At 36.8% G+C, this 21,897-nt stretch overlaps 3 protein-coding genes across 3 annotated transcripts; 2 read left to right on the forward strand and 1 right to left on the reverse strand.

Moving 5' to 3' along the window:
- The first annotated feature begins 125 nt into the window (after nucleotides 1-125).
- On the forward strand, nucleotides 126-6,922 carry LOC140949868 (UBX domain-containing protein 7-like). The gene is made up of 11 exons (XM_073399011.1): nucleotides 126-470; nucleotides 883-953; nucleotides 1,635-1,703; nucleotides 2,266-2,375; nucleotides 2,694-2,840; nucleotides 3,913-4,003; nucleotides 4,242-4,295; nucleotides 4,469-4,536; nucleotides 5,080-5,524; nucleotides 6,008-6,087; nucleotides 6,525-6,922. The coding sequence occupies exons 1-11, from the start codon at nucleotides 253-255 to the stop codon at nucleotides 6,681-6,683; spliced, it is 1,512 nt and encodes a 503-aa protein (XP_073255112.1). The 5' UTR covers nucleotides 126-252; the 3' UTR covers nucleotides 6,684-6,922.
- A 242-nt stretch (nucleotides 6,923-7,164) lies between these two features.
- Nucleotides 7,165-17,777, reverse strand: LOC140949867 (intraflagellar transport protein 81 homolog). Its single transcript, XM_073399010.1, has 23 exons — nucleotides 17,479-17,777; nucleotides 16,702-16,771; nucleotides 16,448-16,551; nucleotides 15,931-16,111; nucleotides 15,338-15,427; nucleotides 15,047-15,112; nucleotides 14,833-14,943; nucleotides 14,636-14,720; nucleotides 14,081-14,148; nucleotides 13,318-13,413; nucleotides 12,764-12,859; nucleotides 12,054-12,116; nucleotides 11,355-11,438; nucleotides 10,690-10,752; nucleotides 10,079-10,165; nucleotides 9,771-9,899; nucleotides 9,471-9,560; nucleotides 9,242-9,328; nucleotides 8,822-8,893; nucleotides 8,607-8,692; nucleotides 8,193-8,238; nucleotides 8,044-8,115; nucleotides 7,165-7,461 (listed from the first exon to the last, which is right to left on the reverse strand). Exons 1-23 carry the CDS (start codon nucleotides 17,550-17,552, stop codon nucleotides 7,339-7,341), a joined length of 2,043 nt encoding a protein of 680 aa, XP_073255111.1. The 5' UTR covers nucleotides 17,553-17,777; the 3' UTR covers nucleotides 7,165-7,338.
- Nucleotides 17,778-17,933: 156 nt separating this feature from the next.
- On the forward strand, nucleotides 17,934-21,246 carry LOC140949870 (FUN14 domain-containing protein 1-like). Its single transcript, XM_073399012.1, has 5 exons — nucleotides 17,934-18,082; nucleotides 18,482-18,620; nucleotides 19,285-19,360; nucleotides 20,312-20,458; nucleotides 20,668-21,246. Exons 1-5 carry the CDS (start codon nucleotides 17,953-17,955, stop codon nucleotides 20,743-20,745), a joined length of 570 nt encoding a protein of 189 aa, XP_073255113.1. The 5' UTR covers nucleotides 17,934-17,952; the 3' UTR covers nucleotides 20,746-21,246.
- The last annotated feature ends 651 nt before the right edge of the window (nucleotides 21,247-21,897 follow it).

Here is a 21,897-nt window from a genome sequence, read left to right on the forward strand (position 1 = left end):
GAAATGTACAATATCCCGTCCGAGTAGGGGTCAGTTTAGTCTGTACTAACTATTGTTACGTAAAAATACGAAATTTCTTTTACAATTCTTGCTATATGGTAGAGAGGTTTCTAATGTTCTTAATTAGACACCTTGAATGATTTTTCCTCTTTCTGGAAAGAACTACATCTCAACATCCGTCAAGAGAGGTTCGTGACTTTACCCCTCCCCGGCTGTACAAATTTCCCGCGCTCGCCATCTGTGGTTTTCAAAATGGCGGCGAGATCGAAAATACCTGCAAGTCTTGTAGATCAATTTGTGAGTGTTACGGGCGCCACAAAAGCGATTGCAAAGTCTTTGCTGGAAGCTTGTAATGGAAACTTAGAAATGGCAGTGGAAATGCACTTAGATTCTTGCGAGGATCCCCAATCGCAGGCCACAAGTTCGAATTGTTCGGCACACGAGTCAACTGCAGCTGGATTTCCTAGTCGGTAAGTTGTGTGTTAGATTCTTTATTTTTGATTTAACGTGGTAATTTATCATTTACTGGGCCTTAATGAATATCCTCGGATACCAAATGTGCCTGAAATAGGCAGATGTGTTTATAGAGAAAAAGTGAAAACGATTGATGCAATTGACAATGTCCCTATCCTGTCTTGGTGTCTGAATCGATTTATCATTTTAAGCCTATTGGCAATTAAATTACCAGAAACTATATTGAGCTAAGGTAGATTGCTCACTTTAATTTTATAACCGTCTCCTATCGCAAAATTTGCTGTTAAATTTTGTCCAACCAAATCCTGGAAAAATTTAGTTTTTAAATGAACGATGTTCATTTCACCAAATAAGCTCATATTTTCAAAATTTTAATTTCATTCAGTTTTGTTTGTTTCAATTTTCAAGTGGTACTGATGATGGTGATGTGAGAGCACCTATTCCTCAGACTCGAGGCATTCTAGTGGAACCTTATCAAGGTGTGTTTTATATTTCTAGCTCTGGTTTACTTTTAACACAAATAAGTGAAAGATTAAATCTTTTCTAAACAGGAAATCAGGAATTTATGGCCTGTTAATTTTAATCAATAATATTTTTAATATTGTGCTCAATCAAGCAAAACATTGCTGATTCCCTTTGACGTTCAATACTAACCAACTCTCACTGCTGTGGATGAAAAGCTTGACATTTTCACACCTAACTTATGCTCAGTGGAAGAATTTGAGCCATCATAGCCTTGACTGACATACTTTTAAGAAAATAATATATCAGTAAAATAAATTATATAAATTAGAACCAATTGTCAAACAGGAAAAGTTCCTGGGGTACAATCAGTTTCTTGAGAATGTTGGAACACTTTGGAATTCCTTCAGAAACTTCAGTTATGAGCAGGTCCCCCACGAACAATTCTGGCACTCTAAGGATAATTTGGCAGGTTTACTGTACTTATAAAGAAAAAAAGGGTAATTTTAAGCAGAAATAAATAAATTAGTTTGAAAATTCTATGTTTTTAATCAGGTCTTTTTTTATTAACAAAAGATATGAGCAAAGTTTTTTAATGATCTACCAAGGATTATATTTTTATCGAAAGTTTCATTTTTGCTAAAATTTAGTGCGTAAGGAACTACGTTTGAATGTTTTGACGACTGTTTTATTTTCAGCATATCCAACAAGAAGACGTCAAGCAAAATCAGTGTTTGATGCTTTTCGAGATTTCCAAGCAGAAGCAAGTAAGTGCAGGGAAAAGATCATAGACAGTGAGGTGGGGGCCCTGTGGAGATGGGGCACCAGACACGTTCATTAAATCCAAGGAAATGCTTCTTGAAAAGGCACATACTTGTAGTTTCTTTTTGTAGAGTATTTCATTATATTTTGCATAAAAGTCTTTGTTTTTCCCTGGTATGTTGTCAACTTAGCATAGGAGATCAAATTTATATTTGGATTTTCTAATAAACCATAATTATTTATAATTATTGTGTGATCCTCTCCAGTTCTTTTTTTGGCAATTCTCAACCATGTCTCAGCATCAATCCAGCAGCTTAGAGACATAACACTTTCTACAAGATATAAGCGGTACCAAGGATGGCTGACAACTGTGCACTTCCACAAAAGCTCAATATTTGAGTTTACCATACAAATCCTTAATGGTATCCCTTACCCCTTGGCAAAAAAATGTTTTAAGCTATTCTTTAATGCCCTTTCTGTGAAAATCTCTGTTGAAATATTTTTCTTAATACAATAATTTTTTGAGGATTTTGTCTTTAATCATATTTGAAAAACTTTCTTAATTAGGACAACAAGAAGCTGCTAGCAACCCATCTATTTCCAGAGGAAAGAAAAAGACATTGCATGACTTATTTCGACCGCCAATTGACCTTCTTCATAAAGGAACATTTGACACTGTAAGTTCCCAGTTAATTTGTAGTACACAATTTTTCCTTTGTGAGCAATTTTCAATACTTTTAGAACCTTCTGAAAAGTAACATTAACAATATTAAAAAGGCAGATGAAGATAAAGACGTAGGTTAGGAAGAGTTGGATAGTGTTGCGGTCTCTAAAAATCTTTCAAAGCAACTTTTTGCTACTTCTTTATTGACCATTTTTGGTCTTTTGAGTTTTAAGAAGCTATTCACCTAATCAATCAGTGAAGGTATTATCAAAGTCAGAAAGGCATTTTATAGACCAATCCAGTTGTACAACATTTTGTCTTACTTTCTTAGGCTAAGATTGATGGTCAAGAACACAACAAATGGCTTTTGGTAAACGTCCAAGATGTGCAAGAGTTTCCATGCCAACAATTAAACAGAGATGTGTGGAGCAATGAAGCAGTTCGAAATGTTATCAAAGAGAATTTTGTTCTCTGGCAGGTGGGATACCTTTTCGTAGTATCTTTTGCTGGAAGGTGTACATATTTGAATTTTTCTTAAAAGCATGAATGTTTCACATTATATAGGGGGTCTGTTGTCTCAGTAAAATCTTTGATTAAAATGATTTTTTTTTCTGGTCAGTGAACCTGAAAAACCCATCACAATTCCCAACAGCAGTTGTAAAGTAAAGAATGCATCCTTTTGAGTTTATGGCAAGAGATCAAATTCCATTCCACCGGGAGCTTATTTCATTTATGGGTTGATTATTCCCTTGACTTCATAGTTTTTTTTCTCCAGTTTTGGCAGTGTTTCTTCTTATTTTAAGATAACAAACCAAGCTTTTGAGCTCTAATTCTCAAGCAAATTAATAACAATTATGAATTTACAGTCAACCCATGCCAAGCATACCCTCCAAGATTACATTAATGAATTTATTATTCGAAAGTTGAATCCGTTGGTAGTTGTAGATTTCAGAATCATGTCTGCATTCTTGCCTGCGTAATGAGCCGTGAATTCACACGCGATTCAGTTACGAAATTTCTACCAGCTAAGTTTCCCTGAATTTAAGTAAATGTCTTCTATGAAATTAAACCCATTTAAAGATTGTCAATCTGACCAAATACAGAGAAGTTCTCATAAAATATTCACTGCTCAGTACGCATGCAGGAGTGCCGATTTGAATTTAATGCTAGTTACCGGAACGACTAACGGATTCATTTTTCAACTAATCAATTCACTAATAGAATCTTAGGGGGTATGCTTGAGCTGCCTTGACTGTAATTATTTCCCCTACACAGGAAATTAATGTTTAATGCGTGTTTGGAAATCAGATGAAAAACTGCTCATTTTTGCATCCTTAATTTTTCCTTAGCTTCTAAAATCATTTTGTTGGAGAAGTAATATCAAGTATTCAAAACAGTGTTTCATCACCAGATGAAACTCCTCAAAGTTTGTCAAAAATACCCTGCTGCATGTCATGTTTTCATCTCTCTTCTCACAGATAAAACACTGCATCAATATGCTTGATATATTACTTCTCACATTAATGAAAATAGATATCTATTTATTGCAGGTGTACAGAGACAGCAATGAAGGAGAGAGGTTTATCCAGTTTTATCATGTGAATTCATACCCATATTTAGCAGTACTTGACCCTAGAACAGGTAAATAAACTTGAGTGAATTTCCTTAATTTTTTTAATTTTCAAGTTCAATGATTGAATGAGTGTGCGTGCGTGTAATGAAGGAGTTTTGTACAGTCGGTCACTCATAAATTTCTGTGACAATTGCAGCTATGTTAATTTAATTCCTTAAATTATCTGTCAAGTCTCACTGCCTTCCTTGAATGTTTAGCCTGCTGCTACTTGTTTCTCAAATATTTTTTTTAATTCTTTTTTTTCAGGAGAGAAAATGGTTGAATGGGGTTTCATGGATGCTCAAGTATTCTGTGACTGTGGTGGGTGCCTTAAAAACCTCAAAAAACTTTTAGTATTTTTTCTTGGAAATTTTATATCGTTTGCAGCATCCTTGAATGAAGTGTAGAACGTATTATTGAGTAACGTTTATTGTGGGTTTTTTTGGAGAGTAAGTTTATTCCTTTTTCAATTTTCATTTGTATTTCCGTACCAGCTGCTGCATTCCTCTTGGAGCATCCATCACTAGAAGGAGAAACTCCGCCAGCAAAGAAAAGACGAAGTGTGAGTTGCTTTAGGAATACTTTTGATTGTTTAACTTTTCTAGGGAAGGGGACGTCAGAAGCGGTGTAAAGTTGTTTCTGTTGTCGAAATAAGCCAGATGTGGTTAGTTAGACTGGTTGGTTTGCAGTTAAAAATGGGCAGAAAATGAGTGATGCAAAATGGAAAGGTCAGGAAAATTGGTTAGGTTGACTTGTATATTGGCTGAAAGAGCTGTCATTTTCCTTTTTTCAAGGGGAGAGAGGGGGAAGGGGTTTTGATTGATTGAACCGAACCCTACCAATTTTATAGCATTGTTCAAGTGAAGTAGTTGAGATTCAATGAGATTTCATTCTATCTGTGGTATCTTTTTGTCGTTGTTATACAAGACGCGTATTAAAAGAAATGCTACATGAAACTGTTTGGCCAAGTTCGCACCGAGGGAAAATGTGACTCTGAAGTTGAAGTTGAAGTTGACTCTTGCTTATCAGAAAAAAGACGACTGCCCGGAGAGAAGAAGAATTGCTAAGTACTCCTTAAACTGTGTGCGCTGTTTTTTCTTCCCAGGAATCAATTCTAGATGCTTCCGAAGATTCACAGCTTCGTGCAGCAATCGCGGCGTCGTTAGCTTGTACTACGTCTAAAAAAGAAACTGAGTCGAGCAGTGATGATGATGACGATGATTATGAAGATCTGGAATTTAGTGGATCGGATTCTGACTTATCGCCGCAAAAGAAAGTCGCCAAAACAAGCGTGACCTCGAATGTTAAAAAAGAAGTAAAAAGAGGAATAAATTTTGATGAGGCTTCTGAGAAGGAAGCTAGTGACAAAGAAATCAAATCACCACAAACTGAACTTTTGAACAGTAATACAAAGGATGAAATTAGTAAAGAAGATTCGCCAAAGATAAGTAACAACACGGCAGAAAGAAATGAGGTACAAGTTGGGGAAGATGATTCTAAAAAGGAGGATAAATCTGATTCAGACAACCAAAGAACGCAACAACAGGCTGGTGAGTAAATTCTCCATTCCTGAGCCAGTTTCACTTGTGTCATTTATTATCGGAACGTTTTGGAGCGCACACTTTGTACTCGTTTCCTCAGCAGCCTCGTTAAGCGGAAAAGAAAACACGCAGAATCACCTAACAGCCGCGTCCCTCGAAAAAAGAAAGAAGCACAGTCACATAATGCAATTCAACGCAACACCGAAACAGACTCACACGCAACCTTCAAATAGCCGATGATAAAATCCCTCTTTGTAAAACGCGCAATTACGTCTCGTTTCGGGGCGCGAAGTTATTTTTCACTCTCAAATGTTCATCTAAATGGTCCGTGATATTTAGAAATTTCTGAAAACGTCTTGCATCGTATAACGCACTGACCACGTGTCTAATGCACATCCACCGCAAAACTCGCTTTTGAAAATCGGCTTTTATACTAGCGCCATAGAGTTCAGTGATTTGACGCTGTAACGTGCGCACTTTGTTTCCTGGCAGGACCCATGTGCAGTATTATGGTTCGGTTTCCTAATGGATCCCGGACTCATATCTCGCTTAGCGCTGAAGCGTCTTTAAAGGTAAGTACAGTCAGTAAGCTAGCGGCGGCCACATCTCGTGCGCGCTTTCCAAAACTTTTACAGAACATAGGAAAACTGAACACCTCGTCCTCGGAAGGACTAAAAATGTCTTTGGATACATAGCAAAAGTTTACAAATATTGGGGAACAAATCTTTCGACTGCTATAAAGGAAAAATATTAACATCTCTTGTTGCGTTTGTCATGTTGGTTAGGTACCCGGTCCATCATCTTCGATCAAAAACGTTTGAAAAGAAAGATTTTATTTAGCTTTGACGAAATCTTCCCGCCAAACAACAGAACACAGTACAACCCATTTGCAAGGCCTTTTAAATTTAGTTTTGTTTTGTTATTTACAGTTAAGTTTCCTTTGTTTTTTCATTCATCTTCCATCTGAGGCATTCACTTCGCTCATTTCTAATTTATTATTGTTTTCTAGGATCTTGTTTTAATGGTACAAAAGGAAGGTTATCCTAATGAACGATATGAACTTGTCACGAACTTTCCAAGAAGAAAATTAACTTCCTTGGACTTTGCGACGACCCTTAAGTCTGCGGGACTGTTCCCTCAAGAAACTGTCTTTGTTCAAGAGAGATAACGAAACTGAAAGACAGGTTCTAACGTGAATGCGATAGACAACATTATCTAAGATCACGCTCGACCTATGTATGGCGACGGCAGTCCGAAGTTGTACGAATCCTGCCGAAGATTTAACCAACGACACTCTCAAGCGCAACAAGTCGGAAAATTTCTATGGTATTTTCGTCACATTAAAAGTTTTGTTTCGTTAAGACATAAATAAGAGAGATTTAATAAAGCTATCAAGTTAGTTTGTTATCTGGTCAAGATTGACCAGTTTTGATTTTATAGTGAAAGCACTCATCCCCACCTCCCCACCCCCGTGAGATCACACTGTAATGACACCAACTTTTGAAGGACACGAGAAAGTTTTATTATTACCAAGATTAGCTAAGACGACGGATAGGGCACTAAAAACGTCACTTATGACACGAATTAGCGCTTTTCTACACTTCGCCACGATCAATCCAAATCACACGAAGAAATACCACCTTCGAAAATGATTTTTATGCTTTGAAGTTTTATTTCACACAACGAAACTACATCTTAAGATAAGTTAAACAGTCTCAGAAACTTAACAATTATATGTTTGATACCGGGGAAATTGCGCTGTGATCACTTTACCCATGAATGGTTTATCTTGTTGAATAAATATTGACTGAGATGTCTTCTTCTCAAAGTACCAACAAATTTTCTCCATCTTGCCCCTGATGTGTCAGGGTAGCCGCCCCACTCTGGTTTTCTTGGTCTTGCTTTAACATACAGTTTCTCTTGCACTCTAACAATTTTGCAAGATCCTGGAGTGAAAGAGTAAGACATTATTTTAGAACAGTTTAGGTGACTGCTACAGAGCTGAAACCCCTCACTACCGCCAAGAGAGAATGAGCTAGATCCAAGTTCTCTCTTGCTACCGCATAACAACTCAACCTCATCGCAGTACCCATACATACATTGTATGCTTTTCCCAGCGCATACACACATAATACATACAAATTAGATCATGCTACATACATATTGCACACGTACTACATACATTTTACCTACAAATTACATACATGCTACATACATATTGCATACGTACTACACACATTTTACATACAAATTACATACATGCTACATAACTATTGCATAGGTACTACATACATCTTACATACAAATTACATACATGTTACATACATACTGCATACATACTACACGTACATACATTTTACATACAAATTATACGTTAACTATCTACACGCATACTTCATATACATGTATATGCCACCATTACCCCTAGTAATACTACTACTACATTAATAATACACTAACGCTTCCATGTTTTGATAATCAAAACGGTTCCATTGTTGAACTAAGATTTTGACCGGGTTTTTACTTACGCTCCACATCTTCATTTGTTTCATGTTAGGTGCTTGGTTTTCTCGTACAGCTTTTTGTCTATCGCGCAGACTCTGAAGGAATCAAAAAGTAAAACTTAAGGGCCTGAATAGTGTAACGAGGTTTAGTGATGCTTTGTTGTCTTTCATACCTTTCCCAAATTTTCTTGTTCTTGAATCTTTTTAGTAAACTGCTCCCTAGACAAAGAAACCACAGTGTCACAGGAAAGGTTATAATTTTCACGTGGGTTCTTTAATCCCATCAACTGCCTGACCTTGTAATCCTGTGATCCCGACGGTTAATTTCGGCATCCTGCAACCCAAGCATTCTTTCCCAAATCCCGGTCTTCGAATAACGCAAATCCTGCATCCCTAAAAACCTATTGCGATACTCGGTTAAGTCCTTGAAATCAAACTAAAGTGCTAAAACGCAGTACACCTTTTTTTTTTCAAACGAGGGGGCAAGCTTGACAATGGCTGCTCAACGTTAGTCGTGTTCAGTTTCAGTAAATGCAAAGGGGAGGGAGGTATTTGTTTAAGATATTAACAGTCATGCATCCGAGTACCTGAAGGACTTTTTACGATCTGTAGTATCCGCGGAACGGTAAGCCTTCAGTTCATCGTCAATTCGCTTCTGTTGTACTTCAAGTACCTGAATGATCGCGAAAATAAAAATGAATTAACATAACAGTATACAGTTCAGATGAACTCGGGCTAATGCAATTTTATCAAATGAGTCAAACAATATCAAAAACGTCTCAAACGAGCGGGTTTGTCTTACCTTTAACATGCAGTGTAAATAATGATAGCGGCCTTCTTCATGGGTTATTTCTTCACGAAGTACACGTACTTCCTAAAACAAAAACTCCGAATGTTATTAAGCAAAATAATCCTTTCAATAAAAGTCAAATGATGAGAGGTGTGATTTGAGTTGTTCTATCGTTCTTATCTTGAAATATTTTACTGCTGCACATAGGTTTGTACCAGCTGTTTCTTTTATACTCAGCTAATCTATTTATTTGCTGTATAAATATAGCAATTATTGTTATTATTATTATTATTATTATTATTATTATTATTATTATCATCATCATCATCATTATTTACTTCTGAATTTGTGGACGAAAACCTAGAGTGTGATCATTCCAATGAGAGTTACTGAATTTTTACATTTAAAGAAATTTAAGCAAAGTTTTCGTACCTGTTCTAATTTTGACATGTTGCTCTCCAGTCCTGCAGCTAAATTCTCGTACGCTGCTTTCTTTTCTTCGTATTCTCCAGTCATTTCCTTTTAGAAATTACAAGAGTTGATTGTAACAAAGAGATTAATGGCAAATATTAAAAAAAAGAACAAATTAGAATGCAACGATATGTAACATGAACATCGGACATCAAAGGGAAACGAAAGAAGAAAAGTGAGAACTGGGTACCTGGCATTTTTGTCTCATAGGCCTCAGTTCCTTGATGATTGGAGCCAAAGAGCTCTTCTTATCGGCAATTGTGGCATTTAACTGTCGAACCTGAAAAAATAATGACCAGTTACTATTTAGTAATGATAAAAAACAACACCTAAACCTGCCCTATATTATTTACAGTTGTGGCATTTGCCAAAAATGCTACCGTGGAACCCCTCCCTATCAATGAGAAAAAACCTGTGTGTTTGTATTCTTTAGTCCATTCCCCCGCGTATGAAGCAATTGTACATAAGAAACCATCCATCCCCTCCCTACCAGTTCAGAGATATCCTCTAGTGTTTTTCCCTTCTGTTCATCTAGTTCACTTTTCTTGGTAGACACATTTTCCAGTTGTTCTTGTGTCTCATGGAAACCTGACACGCCCTTTTTGGCCTCCAGGTTCGCCTATAAAGGAACAATACAGAGCACCATGTGAGTAGGGACTTCATACTTAACAACAGATTGTCGGCATTGATGAAATCGTGAGCGTTTATGGCAGCAATGAAATGAAATTATTCATCCTTATCAAAAAATTAGACCTCTCTTAAAAGTTAAATTTTGCAGTAAAAAGGTTAAATCATTACCATCTGTTGCTGGAATGTGTCGTCCTTCGCTTTAAGGATTTCTTCTGTCCTGGCAAGAACACCATACTCAGCACGAAGCTCTGCCAACTAAAAATAGAAAAGACAAATAGAACTTTAAAAATATGTGCAAAGGGGAACATTCCAGTTAAAAACGCGCCTTGCTAGCAGAGCGTTTCTTTTGCTTCCTCAAATTTGGCGCGCCTACCTCTATCAAGAAAAAGACAAAAGGAGGCTACGCTCGCAGCACAGGTGTCCCAAACTCACGTTACGAGGAAAAGGTGACGCGTGACCTTTGTCCTGGACGCGCCGTAAAACGACAAGGAGACACCAAAACATCGCAGCTACGCCTTTTCTATTCATTTCATTGAAGGAGATTTGACGTTATTTAGCGTTTGCAGATCTCAGTATTTTATTTCTCATACAAAGTCTCTTATTTCAACGGTCGCTGTAAAGCGACACCGGCGCGTCCAGCACAAAGGTCACGCAACTAAAGACGCGACTTATGAAAATGAAATCTCGGATAAGTATATCTCCATACAAATTTATAGATGCTTTAGACAAGCTGAAAATAATTATACCCCCCTTGGTTTATAGCAAGTTGAGCTACCTACCTCTTGTCGTTTCTTTTTATACACAGTACTTTTTCCTCTCAGCTTATTCACGTACCTCTTGAACTGCAATTGAGAAGAGACCATAATAGTATTTGTGAAAGGTTGTAGTGCAAAATATAAAGGTTAATAGAGACCTTTAATAGATTGGAGAACGAGAAGGACTACGGGTACGAGATTTGATTTAAGTTTTTTCGCATATTGTCAAAAAGTAGACACCCCGGAATGCTTCATTGTACTTTTTATCACCAGAAAAATTAGCACTGTTATCGTTATTGAAGGAAGTTAAGACCTCCCCCGATTGCAAAATGCTAAAACTTGTTCCCGCCACTCGCTAAAACTCGTAGTAGAATGCCGACAGCTACCACGTTTTCCCGCCAAAATGACGCCGGTTCACGCGCGAGCGCTTTTCACTATTGAGAAAATCTTGTACTCGTCGTTCTCGTCTTAGAATCCAAGGGCGCGATCCATTGAACCAAAATTTCCAGAAATTTCGGTCCAAAACTCAATGGATCGGTTCGGGCCAACCGGAAAAGTTTCGAAAAAACAGGTCCACCTTTTGAGGTGGTCCTCTTTTCCCGGTCGGACCGGTCTGAATGTTGGTTGAATGGATCGCGCCCCAAAGCTCTCTAATATCTAGAGATTGCTTCTGCTATTTAAAAACATACCTCGTCCCCTTTTAACACCTCGGATCCTTCACTTTCCTTAAGCAGTTCCTTCTTTTTCCGGTAGTCAGCCTCCGCACTGGAAACCTTGAAGTTAAACACAAACAAATAGTTTAAACTTCTGTAAAAAATAAGAACTACGGTTATTGCAACGCGAAATTAAAAATACGAAACAAAACAGTACGACGTTTTATGGTCCTGATAGAGGTCAAAAAACCACACGACAGCGAATTCTTCGTTCTCTTTTAGAACCTTGCTATACCACTAAAAATTACAACCCCAGGGGAATTCGCCTACGCTATATTTGACAAATAGAGTGGCGTAATCTCAGCAAAGTTTCACTTTGAAAGTACATGTAACGTTTTCCCTCCCGTCGCCGTTGTTGTTGCTTATGGTCCCTACCAAAAGAAGTTTATGCTCCCACAAAATTCAACCTTCCCTCAGCCCCCAACCCCTGAAAAAGGATAGTTAGCTTCATACTCTCTTTTAAAAATTTTCGCCAAAGAGCTCTCCCCATCCTGAACGAATTTCAATGACGTTTCACAGAACGATTGTACAACTTAACATCACCACCCCTACCCTCTTACCCATCTCCGTCTTGAGGCGTCTTGTGGCGTGAAATTAACAAGCCCAAAAATCCTCGATCAATCATAGCATTTACAAAATAAATCACTTTTATTTCATGAAATAACGGTCAGTTACCTCATCCATCGCCTCTTGAAGTTTCTCTGCAGCGGCTTCTTTCTTGCGCGCTATTATTGAAGCCTTTGGAATATGAGAAATATAAAGACAATGTGATGAAAACACGAACACAACTGCTCAAAAGATGGAAGGTCCTTCCCTCTAAGGATGGATTTTTGATTCATGAAAGACTGAACGTTTACATTCTTTCGGTAACATGTAAAAATGATTACTTAGTCTTTTTATTCGTCAGTGGTTTTAGGATATGCCTGCCAAAGTAGTGTACAGTTGTTTATTTGAACTTAAGCCACAACTGTCTTCACTATTTTGCTCTTCATTCCAAATAATTTCGAAAATACTCTTAAGCCTTTATAGTGCCAGTAGTGACCAACATCAATTTTCTCCTGACGATATCCATAGATTGTCAAGAGATAAGGTTATGAGAATTAATAAAATGATCATCTGAGAAAAATGCTTTGATCTTTTCTCAAATTCTCTCAACTAATTCTTTAAGGAAATGTATAGAGATCAGTTTGAAGAATTTGTATGTGGATATTGCGGTTTAATGGGTTAACCTGCCATCTACCTCGGTAATCTCTGATGCCTTTGACGTCTTAATTGACTCAAAACTTCACTACTATCACTTTCTATTGAATTGAATATTCTTTTCACTCTTAGAAATTAACTTAACTTATGTATTAATATGTAACAAAGGTAAAAAAGTCACTTACTTGTTGTCTGAAAAGGGACAGCTTGTCATCAATGGGGTCATTCCTCACCATCCTTTTTTCAATCAGTGAGTTGATCTCTGCAGACAGCTGCTTGATCTGCAATTTAAACAAATAGCAATTAACGTTCCTTGATTACAATTTCTACGAGATTGCTGTCTTTTCAACACATTTTTCTGTCTTATTCTTTCAGTTTTTGGGCCAACCAAATTTAAAGTCTCCAAAGCCATGAACCCTAAGTTATATACAGTTAATTCAGGATCTAACTTTATGGTTAAATTATTTTAATATGTGCTTTAGCCAAGGGTTGCCCTGTTCTCCTATACCTTAAATTTGCCTTTAATAACACAAGAAAAACTCAGATGCTAGCTGCAAGCTGAGGTAGGAGTTTTGCAACCTCTTCCCTTAGTTTCTATGCTAATAAATCTTAGGGTAACACCATAGTTATGTGGAGTGTTTTTTTAGTTACAAAAGAAATCTTAACTTTGACTGTATTGGTAAAATGTGGTTTGCCCAAAAAGAATTTTATCTTTGCAATAAAAGTATCTGTGTCTTACTCGTTTGTTGAGTTCATCAATGTCATTCTGTCCCATGGCTGGTTCATCTGCAACCTTCTGCAAATCTTTTGCATACTTCTTTTTGCCTTCCAGCTCCTTTAAATTCAAACAACAAATGAATGAGCACTATAGTCAAAGCATTTTCAACCTGACTTGTTTTAATAGAGACCGAAATGTTGACACTTACAGACCTGAAAACCTAACACACTTAATTAACAAGTTTGTAGACTGCATATGCAGACATATTTCAGGTCATTGCTTTAGAGAATCGACAACTGGAAATATGTCTGCCTTTGCAGGCTAACAATTTAGTCACTCCACTAAAAAATGTATCTCAGCCCCAAGACCTGCAGAAGACAACCCTATTTCGTCTTCCTATCCAAATGAACTTAATAAACTAGTTATAGCTATCATTAAGTGCCAACGATTTTACCTAAACGTGCACTGTTCAATTTGTTTAGAAATGTCATGAATTACTGTAATTTATGAGAACACAGGCTGCAGGGTAGTCATGTGTCCATCAAAGCTCGTGATTCTCTGTTCCGTATAACGTGTTCACTCGAAAACAATGCATTCTCTGTTTTGCACTATGTCATAAAAGTTACGTCATACTACCTTATGTTACATCGCTTTAAGATTCATTCTGCCATGGAACTCTCGCACATGGCTTTATTATGCTGCCGCCTTGCAGCCTTGCATCTTCGCAAGGCTTGCTTGTTACCAACTACTCTTTTTAGTGTAGGTAGAAGCTGAAATAGCGTACCTTTGGCAGTTTTTCTTGACAAAGATACATGTTAACCTTGTTTTCTTCTTCCAGCCTCTTTATAAGGTCTGTAAATAAAAAACATCTAAAATGTCTCTTCATCTGTCATCAAGTTAGTTAACTTCATGAAAAAAATTCAACATCAAATTTTTCTTTGATGCAAAGTAGAGTACATTTTGTCCAAACAAGAAGAAATTGCCATTTGGCAAATTTTTTAAAAAATCAGGGGAAATTAATTCATTCACTTGTTATTGGCTAACAATAACATAACAGCCCAGAATTTGAATTAACACCTGGCTAAAGAAATTTCTACAGGATTGAAATACTGAGGCTCAGATCTTGGAACAGGAAACTGTGAACACTTCAGGTCATATCATATTTAATATAAAGTTATGGCATCTCTCTCTAAGATGGATGCCTTGGGAAGCGACATTAAGTGTCCGTGTAAGAGTGATGTCCATTGGGGAGTAAACAGAGGCGGGAACACCTCTAGGTGTCTGTTTTACCAAGGTGTCCGTCTTTAACAGGTATCCATTAAGAGAGAGTCAACTGTACCTGCTCCAGTTGTGCCAACGCCCTGTGCTCTCAGATCCTTTAATTGTTGCTGCATGCGCTGATAACGCTGTTCTGAATGGACAAACTATAATCAAAGAACAATGAAATCCGTTAACCAGAAAGCTTTTACCTGGAAAGTAAGGAAAATTCCCAAGCTGTCACAGTTCAAAATGAATGATATTTTTGGAAGTACTAACCTGGTTTTTCTGTTCCAGTTTTTGCTGAGCAAGAGCGTGTTCTTTCTCCCTTTCAACCCGCAAAGTCCGAGCTGCTTGTAACATCTTTTCGTAGTTCCTCACATTTTCAACCTAAAAAAGTTTTAACAAAACATAAAGTCATAATGAAGTCCTTACATTTCAAATCTTTGCAAAGATGCCTTAGTGTTTTACCATGATTTAAACTGTGCCACACCTTTTTCTGCATCCTGTCAATTCTCTTATGAAGTTGCTCCTTTTCATCCTCCATATTCACTATATCCTGCGCAAAATTTTAAAAAATACATAAATTAATTTTAAAGTTCAAAGTATGACAAAATAAAAGTGTAATGATTTCAAGAGGGGTTGAAACTTACAGGTGCATCATCAGAAGTGAACTTAAACCCGATATCTTTGGATTAAATTCTGGTACCAGAGCAATTTCCTCAACCAATCTTTTGCAATATGCACAAAATTAGAATAACAGGTGTTAAAATGATCTTCTAACCTTTTTCATTTCTCCTGTTGATAATCCAGATGTCCTTAGTTGTTCCACTGTCTTGTGCAGCTCTTTAAATTGTTCCATCATTTCTAAATACTAATTAGAAATAATCAAACACATTATCAATACATGTACAAGTGACTTAAACCCCAGGAAACATAATAACCTTGGCAAAAATTCATATTTCAACATGTGTGAGGATAACCATCTATCACCTCAAATTCACAGGGTCAGCTAGTTGGGACTACAAAGTTATCTTTCACCCAGGAAAAAGTCATCTGCAGGACCAGCTGCCCTGGGTCTCTAAGAATGGATAAATTGCTCTTTACTTGAGTGTGAAAGTATTTAGCACGAAAGTACTAATTAGGGGCACTATTTTTACATCTCCCACTCGAGACCGGACTGCCATTTTATGTGGTCACCCGAGTCGGTCTAGCTGCTTGCAGTTCAAAGGAAGTACCCTAATTTCTCAGTTATTTTAAGATCCTGAGTATTGTTCCGGCCCAGGAAATCAAACTCGTGACCTTCCGCTCTGCAATCAAGTACTCTACCGACTGAGCTAACCCTGCCACGGTTAATCTATTAATGGTTATAATTACATTTTCATGAAGCTCATAAAGTTCCTGATCAGCCAGCTGGTCTGGAGGCACATCAAGCTTAACAAGGTATCTTGCCAGGTAAGCTCTTTTCTTTAATTCTGCCAGGTTTTCAAACAGCCATTGTAAAATGGGATACACAACCAGCTTGTCTCCTTGGATGAGCCCATTACGGAAGGCACTCCTATAAAGAATGAAGAAAAAAAGAGAGAAATATATTTTGTTTCACAGAATGGTCCAGAGAGTTAAGAGGAATAGAATTAATTGAGTCCTTACAGTCAAACTGGGAAAACAGTGAACACCAGAAATATTTCTGGAATGTTATTGTGTTGTAAGAATAGAGCCAATTGGGTGTGAGAAACTAAACCCCAAGCAAGAACATTGATATGTTTGTGGCTAGATCACCTGTCTTGATCTTTGTTGTGACTGGTCGTAACACAGTAAACACTCCTGAAAAATTTCAAGTGTTCGTAGTTTTACTGGTTTGACTGTTATGGATAACAAGATAGATATTACTTACAGACTCCCTGCTTCTGTTTTTGGCTTGAATTTAAGAATTCTCAAGAATGTAAACATTCTCTTTGCCATTTGTTCAGGGTCTTCATCACGAAGATCTATTTTGTGCTGCAAATAAAATATGAAAATAATAATATTAAAATTACATTGACCACCAAATTTCTAGTGTCTGTTACTGGTATGGTGTCAAATGGGAAGTATGTTACGCTTTATTATCATATGAATTTTTTTACTTTTGTTACCTCAATATTACATTACCTGAGGATTAATCTCTGCAAACACATCATTTAGTACTTGCAGTAACTGTAGTGGTTGAAGAGAATCAAAACTGAAAGAAAAATTTCATCTATCATCAAATTAAATAATGGTAATAGAACTGAAGGGAGTCCAATTCGGTCTGTAATCATATGAGTGATAAACAAAATCGGACAACGGCAGAGTAGGACTCTGATTTGATTAATCACGAGCATGATTACAGACTAAATTGGATAACAAGAAGTTCTGTTACCAATTAATTATAACTGCAACAAAATTTGTGATATTTTAGGTTTTTTAAAATCAAAACCAAAGAAATTCAAAGAATTTTTTTTGCAAGCAATGAAAAAAAAAAGCCATTTAAGCGTGCATGCGATGGCACGTACCCTCAAACTTCCCTCAAACTAAATTACTTATGCATGAAGCCTGAAAAAAATTCAGGACTTCAACGGGATTTGAAACCATGACCTCACGATACCGGTGCGATGCTCTAACCAACTAAGCTATGAAGCCACTGTTGTTGGGAGCCAGTCAATTATGTGTTCATACGTTCCCGTAAAAGAGATGAGTGTGACAAATGTATATGAAATAAATCATATATGAGAAATATATAACTGCTGGGATCATTCTTCGTTTGGTTCTCATATATGATTTATTTCATATAAATTTGTCACATATGTAATTTAAAATCACTGGCAATAAATTCCAAAATTGTATGAGCTCACAAGTCATATATTCGCCTTGAAATTCTCAGTATCATGAAAAAAGTGAAATGTATACCTTATCAGATTATAATTCCTCTTGAAAGGCTCCTTATTCAGTTCGTCGACGATGTATTTCAGCTGTTCACTCATGTTGGCCAAGCTTGACGAAATAACTTTTGATCGTCTCTCTTGCGTGGAGAAATTATTCACGTTGTGGCTATATTTAACACCCAACAAGGCGTATTTACTCCATTTTTAAGTAGGTAGTGGAAATAAAGGTGAAAAGCGATAAATTTGGTCAATTTTCTACCACAAATATAAATAAACAGCAAGAACGTCCAAAACCATGGATACCCAAGACACAACTGGCAATATTCACTTTATGTAAAAAGTAACGAAACCGGATCCTAGGAAAATACCAACAAAAAAGACAAAAATTACATAAGTGATATTTCCGTTGGAGAATACTTCGTCAAGGTAACTTTTCCTTATGTAAGTTTAGTTAAGAAGTAATCTTTTATCTATAAGGAGAAAAGTTAGGGGCCTCTTTATGAAAGTTACATCTAAAAGGAACTTTTTCTGTATATTCCGCTGGACAGTACGAATTGCGGAAACAGGAACTGAAAGCCAATATATTTTTCGAATACATCACGTTCCTTCACTCAAGATGTCATCACAAAGTAAGTTTTTCTTGATTCTTATCTTTAAACAGATTGAGTAGTTATCTACACGTTGAAGTTCATCTCGAATGTATTTCTTATTTCTAGCTTTGCTACGCTGTGACGACAAACATTTTGATATAATGAGCTTTATATATTAAACTTTGTCCTACATTTAATATCAATAATAAACTTCGTTTCCGTGCAATGTAGGAATTTTCCAGCGTTTTATTTATCCACTTTTTGAATAACCTTAACTTAATAAGAACCGTCTTGTTTAAAGCTTTATTATTAAATAACAACCACACTGCTTTGAAAACAAAAATATTGATCAACAGGTAAAGAGGCTTCAGTTTTTAGCTGTCATAATTTGTTTGTCATATTTGAAGTGCTTGCTTTCTTATAAATAACAATAATTAGGCGGAGACGAAGAGGATGGAGATGTTTATGAAATAATTGAGACCCCAGGCTCTAGGAATCTTGTTGAACAACTCATCAGCATGGATTTAGCAGAAAGACCCGCAGTACAGCAATTTACCATTGGAGGAGTCTCTGGATGGTAAGCTCGTAAAGAGAGAGTTTTTTTGGACCAGACAGCTGGTGAGATATAGTCTGCTACACAGCTGTTTTTAGTGTTGACTCAGTGACAACGCTTCTCCCCACAGGGGAGGAGTGTTGCATGACAACAGTAAAAACAGCTGTGTAGCAGACTACATGAGACACCAAACAGCGGATTATTTCCTTTGGATAATCCAGTTGTTTTAACCCTTTAACTCGCAAGAATGACCAACTTAAATTTACTCCTAACATCATCCAGAGAAGAGGCTAGGAGAATATATAAAATGATCACTGACGGGAACTGCAGTGATTCTTTTTCAAATTTTCTCACTTATTTCTCAAGGCAGATGACATTGGTTTTGAGAATTTGTTTTAGTTATTGGGGCTTACAGTGTTAATTTATGGTCAAACCACCATCGCTAACCCGTCATCAAATATATCTGCTTATGTATCCCAGGACATATTTGGGATTGCCAAAAATGATGAGCAACAAATTAAAGATGGTCCAGCCTCACTGTATAAAATAGTCACCCTCTCGGTCAAGGAAGAGTCCATTAGGAAATTCTCTTATTTTTGGCCATCATGAACAGTACAGCTTGCATTATTACCCTAATCACAAATTAATGGCAACTCAAGTGCAACTCATTTGGTTTTCATCTCTCTAGGTTTGCAGGGTACCTTTTTAAAAGAGTTGGCAAGCTGACACTGTCCATGATTGGGGGAGGAATTCTTGTTTTACAGGTATGTAAATCTACAACCTACATTCCCTTCACCAAGGCTGGGAACTGAATGAATACATTGACTGCTTTTCTTTTGGATTTTTGCCACAGTGGGCAATTCACTGGCCAGCTAAGTAATGGATTTTGGCTTCACCACTTAAGAGTGCATGAACAAAGTGTCTTAAGACAGAATTGTCTGATAGTCACAAAAGGGTAGTACTTTGTTTCAATAATATAATATTATATTTCTGTTTCCTTATGTGTAATCTTTAGTATAAAATTTTCATATAACACAAAAAAATATTTATATTCTTTTCTTGTTACACATGACAACAGAAGATCTGTAGCCAGGATTTGTGAAATTAAAAATCATAGAATATCAGTAAGGTTACCTATTCAAAAGACTAAAGTGCCCAATAGGCCATTTGCATGATGGCATCATTTTACTACTAGAATCCTTTTCGTTTTTTCTTTCATATTTAAATTCAGTTATCGAAGCGAGGTTTAAATAACAAAAGCCCTAATGTGCTCCAGAAAACAAAATTCTGAAGGATTCTGGTCGTGGTAGTAAAATTACGCCATCGTGCAAATGCCCTATTAAACCTTTGAAGACAAGATGGTATTTTCCTCCAACTTTTTGCTAAAGAATGTTTGTTAAATCAACTTTTGTATAAGGAATTTAAAGTTAAAAATAAGTTCTCAATGTTTGTATTGTCTGATAATGGCCATTTCATACTAGAGACGATTATCCATCTGAAACAAGTTTTTCATTGGAGAATTCACATCAGGCAGATAATAGTCGTCTTAATTTGAAAAAGGAACAGTCTTAATTTTGGATGGACAATCCATCTGACTTTATATACTGATTTTCAGTCAATGTTGACAGATGGATAATCCGTCTCTAGTGAGAAAACAGCCAATTCTGATAATTTTACTTCACTAATATGCACTTTGTCATGTTACTGCCATTTAGGTAGCTCATAGGGCAGGCTACATCAACATAAACTGGAAGAGAATGGAAAAAGATGTGGATAAGATCACACACAAAGTTGGAAAACAAGTGAAAAAGATGCGAAAAAGTGATGATGTTGAGAAAGGAGTTATTGCACTTGCAAATAGGGTAGGAAGAGTTTTAAAATTTCATTTGACAAGATAGGTTAAATACAGTCTGTCAAGTGTTACTCTATTACTGTTCAGTTGATTATTACTATTATTCCCCTCCAAGTAGTATTTCATGAGACAAGGCGGCTTGACTTTTTTAAACTTGAAACTTGAAAGTTGGTATTTTCTGGGTGCATTATAAATTCTTCATTATTTTATTCTCAACAGGGTTATAAATATGCTCGACGTAACATGGCTGCAGCTTCAGGATTTGCTGGTGGATTTCTGCTCGGCCTTGCATTATAAATTTATGACAATATTGCAATTATTATTAAACAATCATGACACATGTTATCACCAAGATGCAAGTGCTCACAGCCCAAAAAATGCTTTGCTATAGAGTTTTATCACTTGTATTGTGACTTATTAGTTAAGTAGTTACTTAAGATAACCATAATTTGCAAGATTTTAGAATAACCTTTCTTTTAGTCTTCTTCAAGCATTGAAGTCAAACTCTCTTGGCAAGCAGTCGCAATTTTGTAATTTTGTGATTTATGTCACCCTAGGATCTAAGTTATTTTAAAGTTCATGGTGGCATTCTAATATTATTGCCAAGAACTGCCCAAGAAACTGAAACCAATTCGGAAATTATTTTTGGATCTTCAACAATTTATTAGTTGAATGCTTTTAGTTTTATACAATTTAGTTTTAATATACCTTCTTCATACTGGAATTGTATCAAACAAGCACACTGTACTAGCACATGATAAGAATATAATAAAGGAGATTAAAAACTACTTTAAGTGATTCCTACAGACAATCAGTACCCATCTGTACCTTGCACTTAGGCCCCATTTATAAGGAGAAAAGTTGTCCCAGGTAACAGGTCACCAGCCTACCTGAGCTACCCTTGGCTGGCCAACTTTTCATACATATTTTTCTTTATACAAAACACGGTAAACCGTTTAAATGAGATGCCAAAAGTTGGCTTGGCTAGAAGGGTGAACCCACCTAGCATCACCCTCGAAGAAAAGGCAAGATTCCCAAGCTCTGGTGGTCTCCGTTGGTATGAAACTTCCCCCATTCATGACAATCCTATTACTCTCAGTGGCGGATCCAGCGCCCCCCCCCCCCACCCCCCACCCCACCCCTTATTTGTAGACCAAACTGAAAACAATTTTTTTGGAGACCGTTCCTTCCCTCCCACCCCCCCGAAGGTCTGGATCTGCCACTGACTTTGAATGGCAAATCTGTCCTTATACTTGTCCTTGGTTTGATCATCTGTGTTGTCTGAATACAAAGAGAAACATAGAAATGCAAGCTTCTAAGTTTTCTTGTTGGTTGCCACCAGTTTTCTTTCTTCAAGCTCTGTTTTGAAGCCCAAGCACAGTTCAGTGTTAATCGCTGAATTCCTGGAACAGCACTTCTTCATTGTCTCAATCACCTGCTGGCATCTAT

This window comes from Porites lutea, chromosome 10, assembly GCF_958299795.1.
Source record: "Porites lutea chromosome 10, jaPorLute2.1, whole genome shotgun sequence".
Lineage (NCBI taxonomy): Eukaryota > Metazoa > Cnidaria > Anthozoa > Scleractinia > Poritidae > Porites > Porites lutea.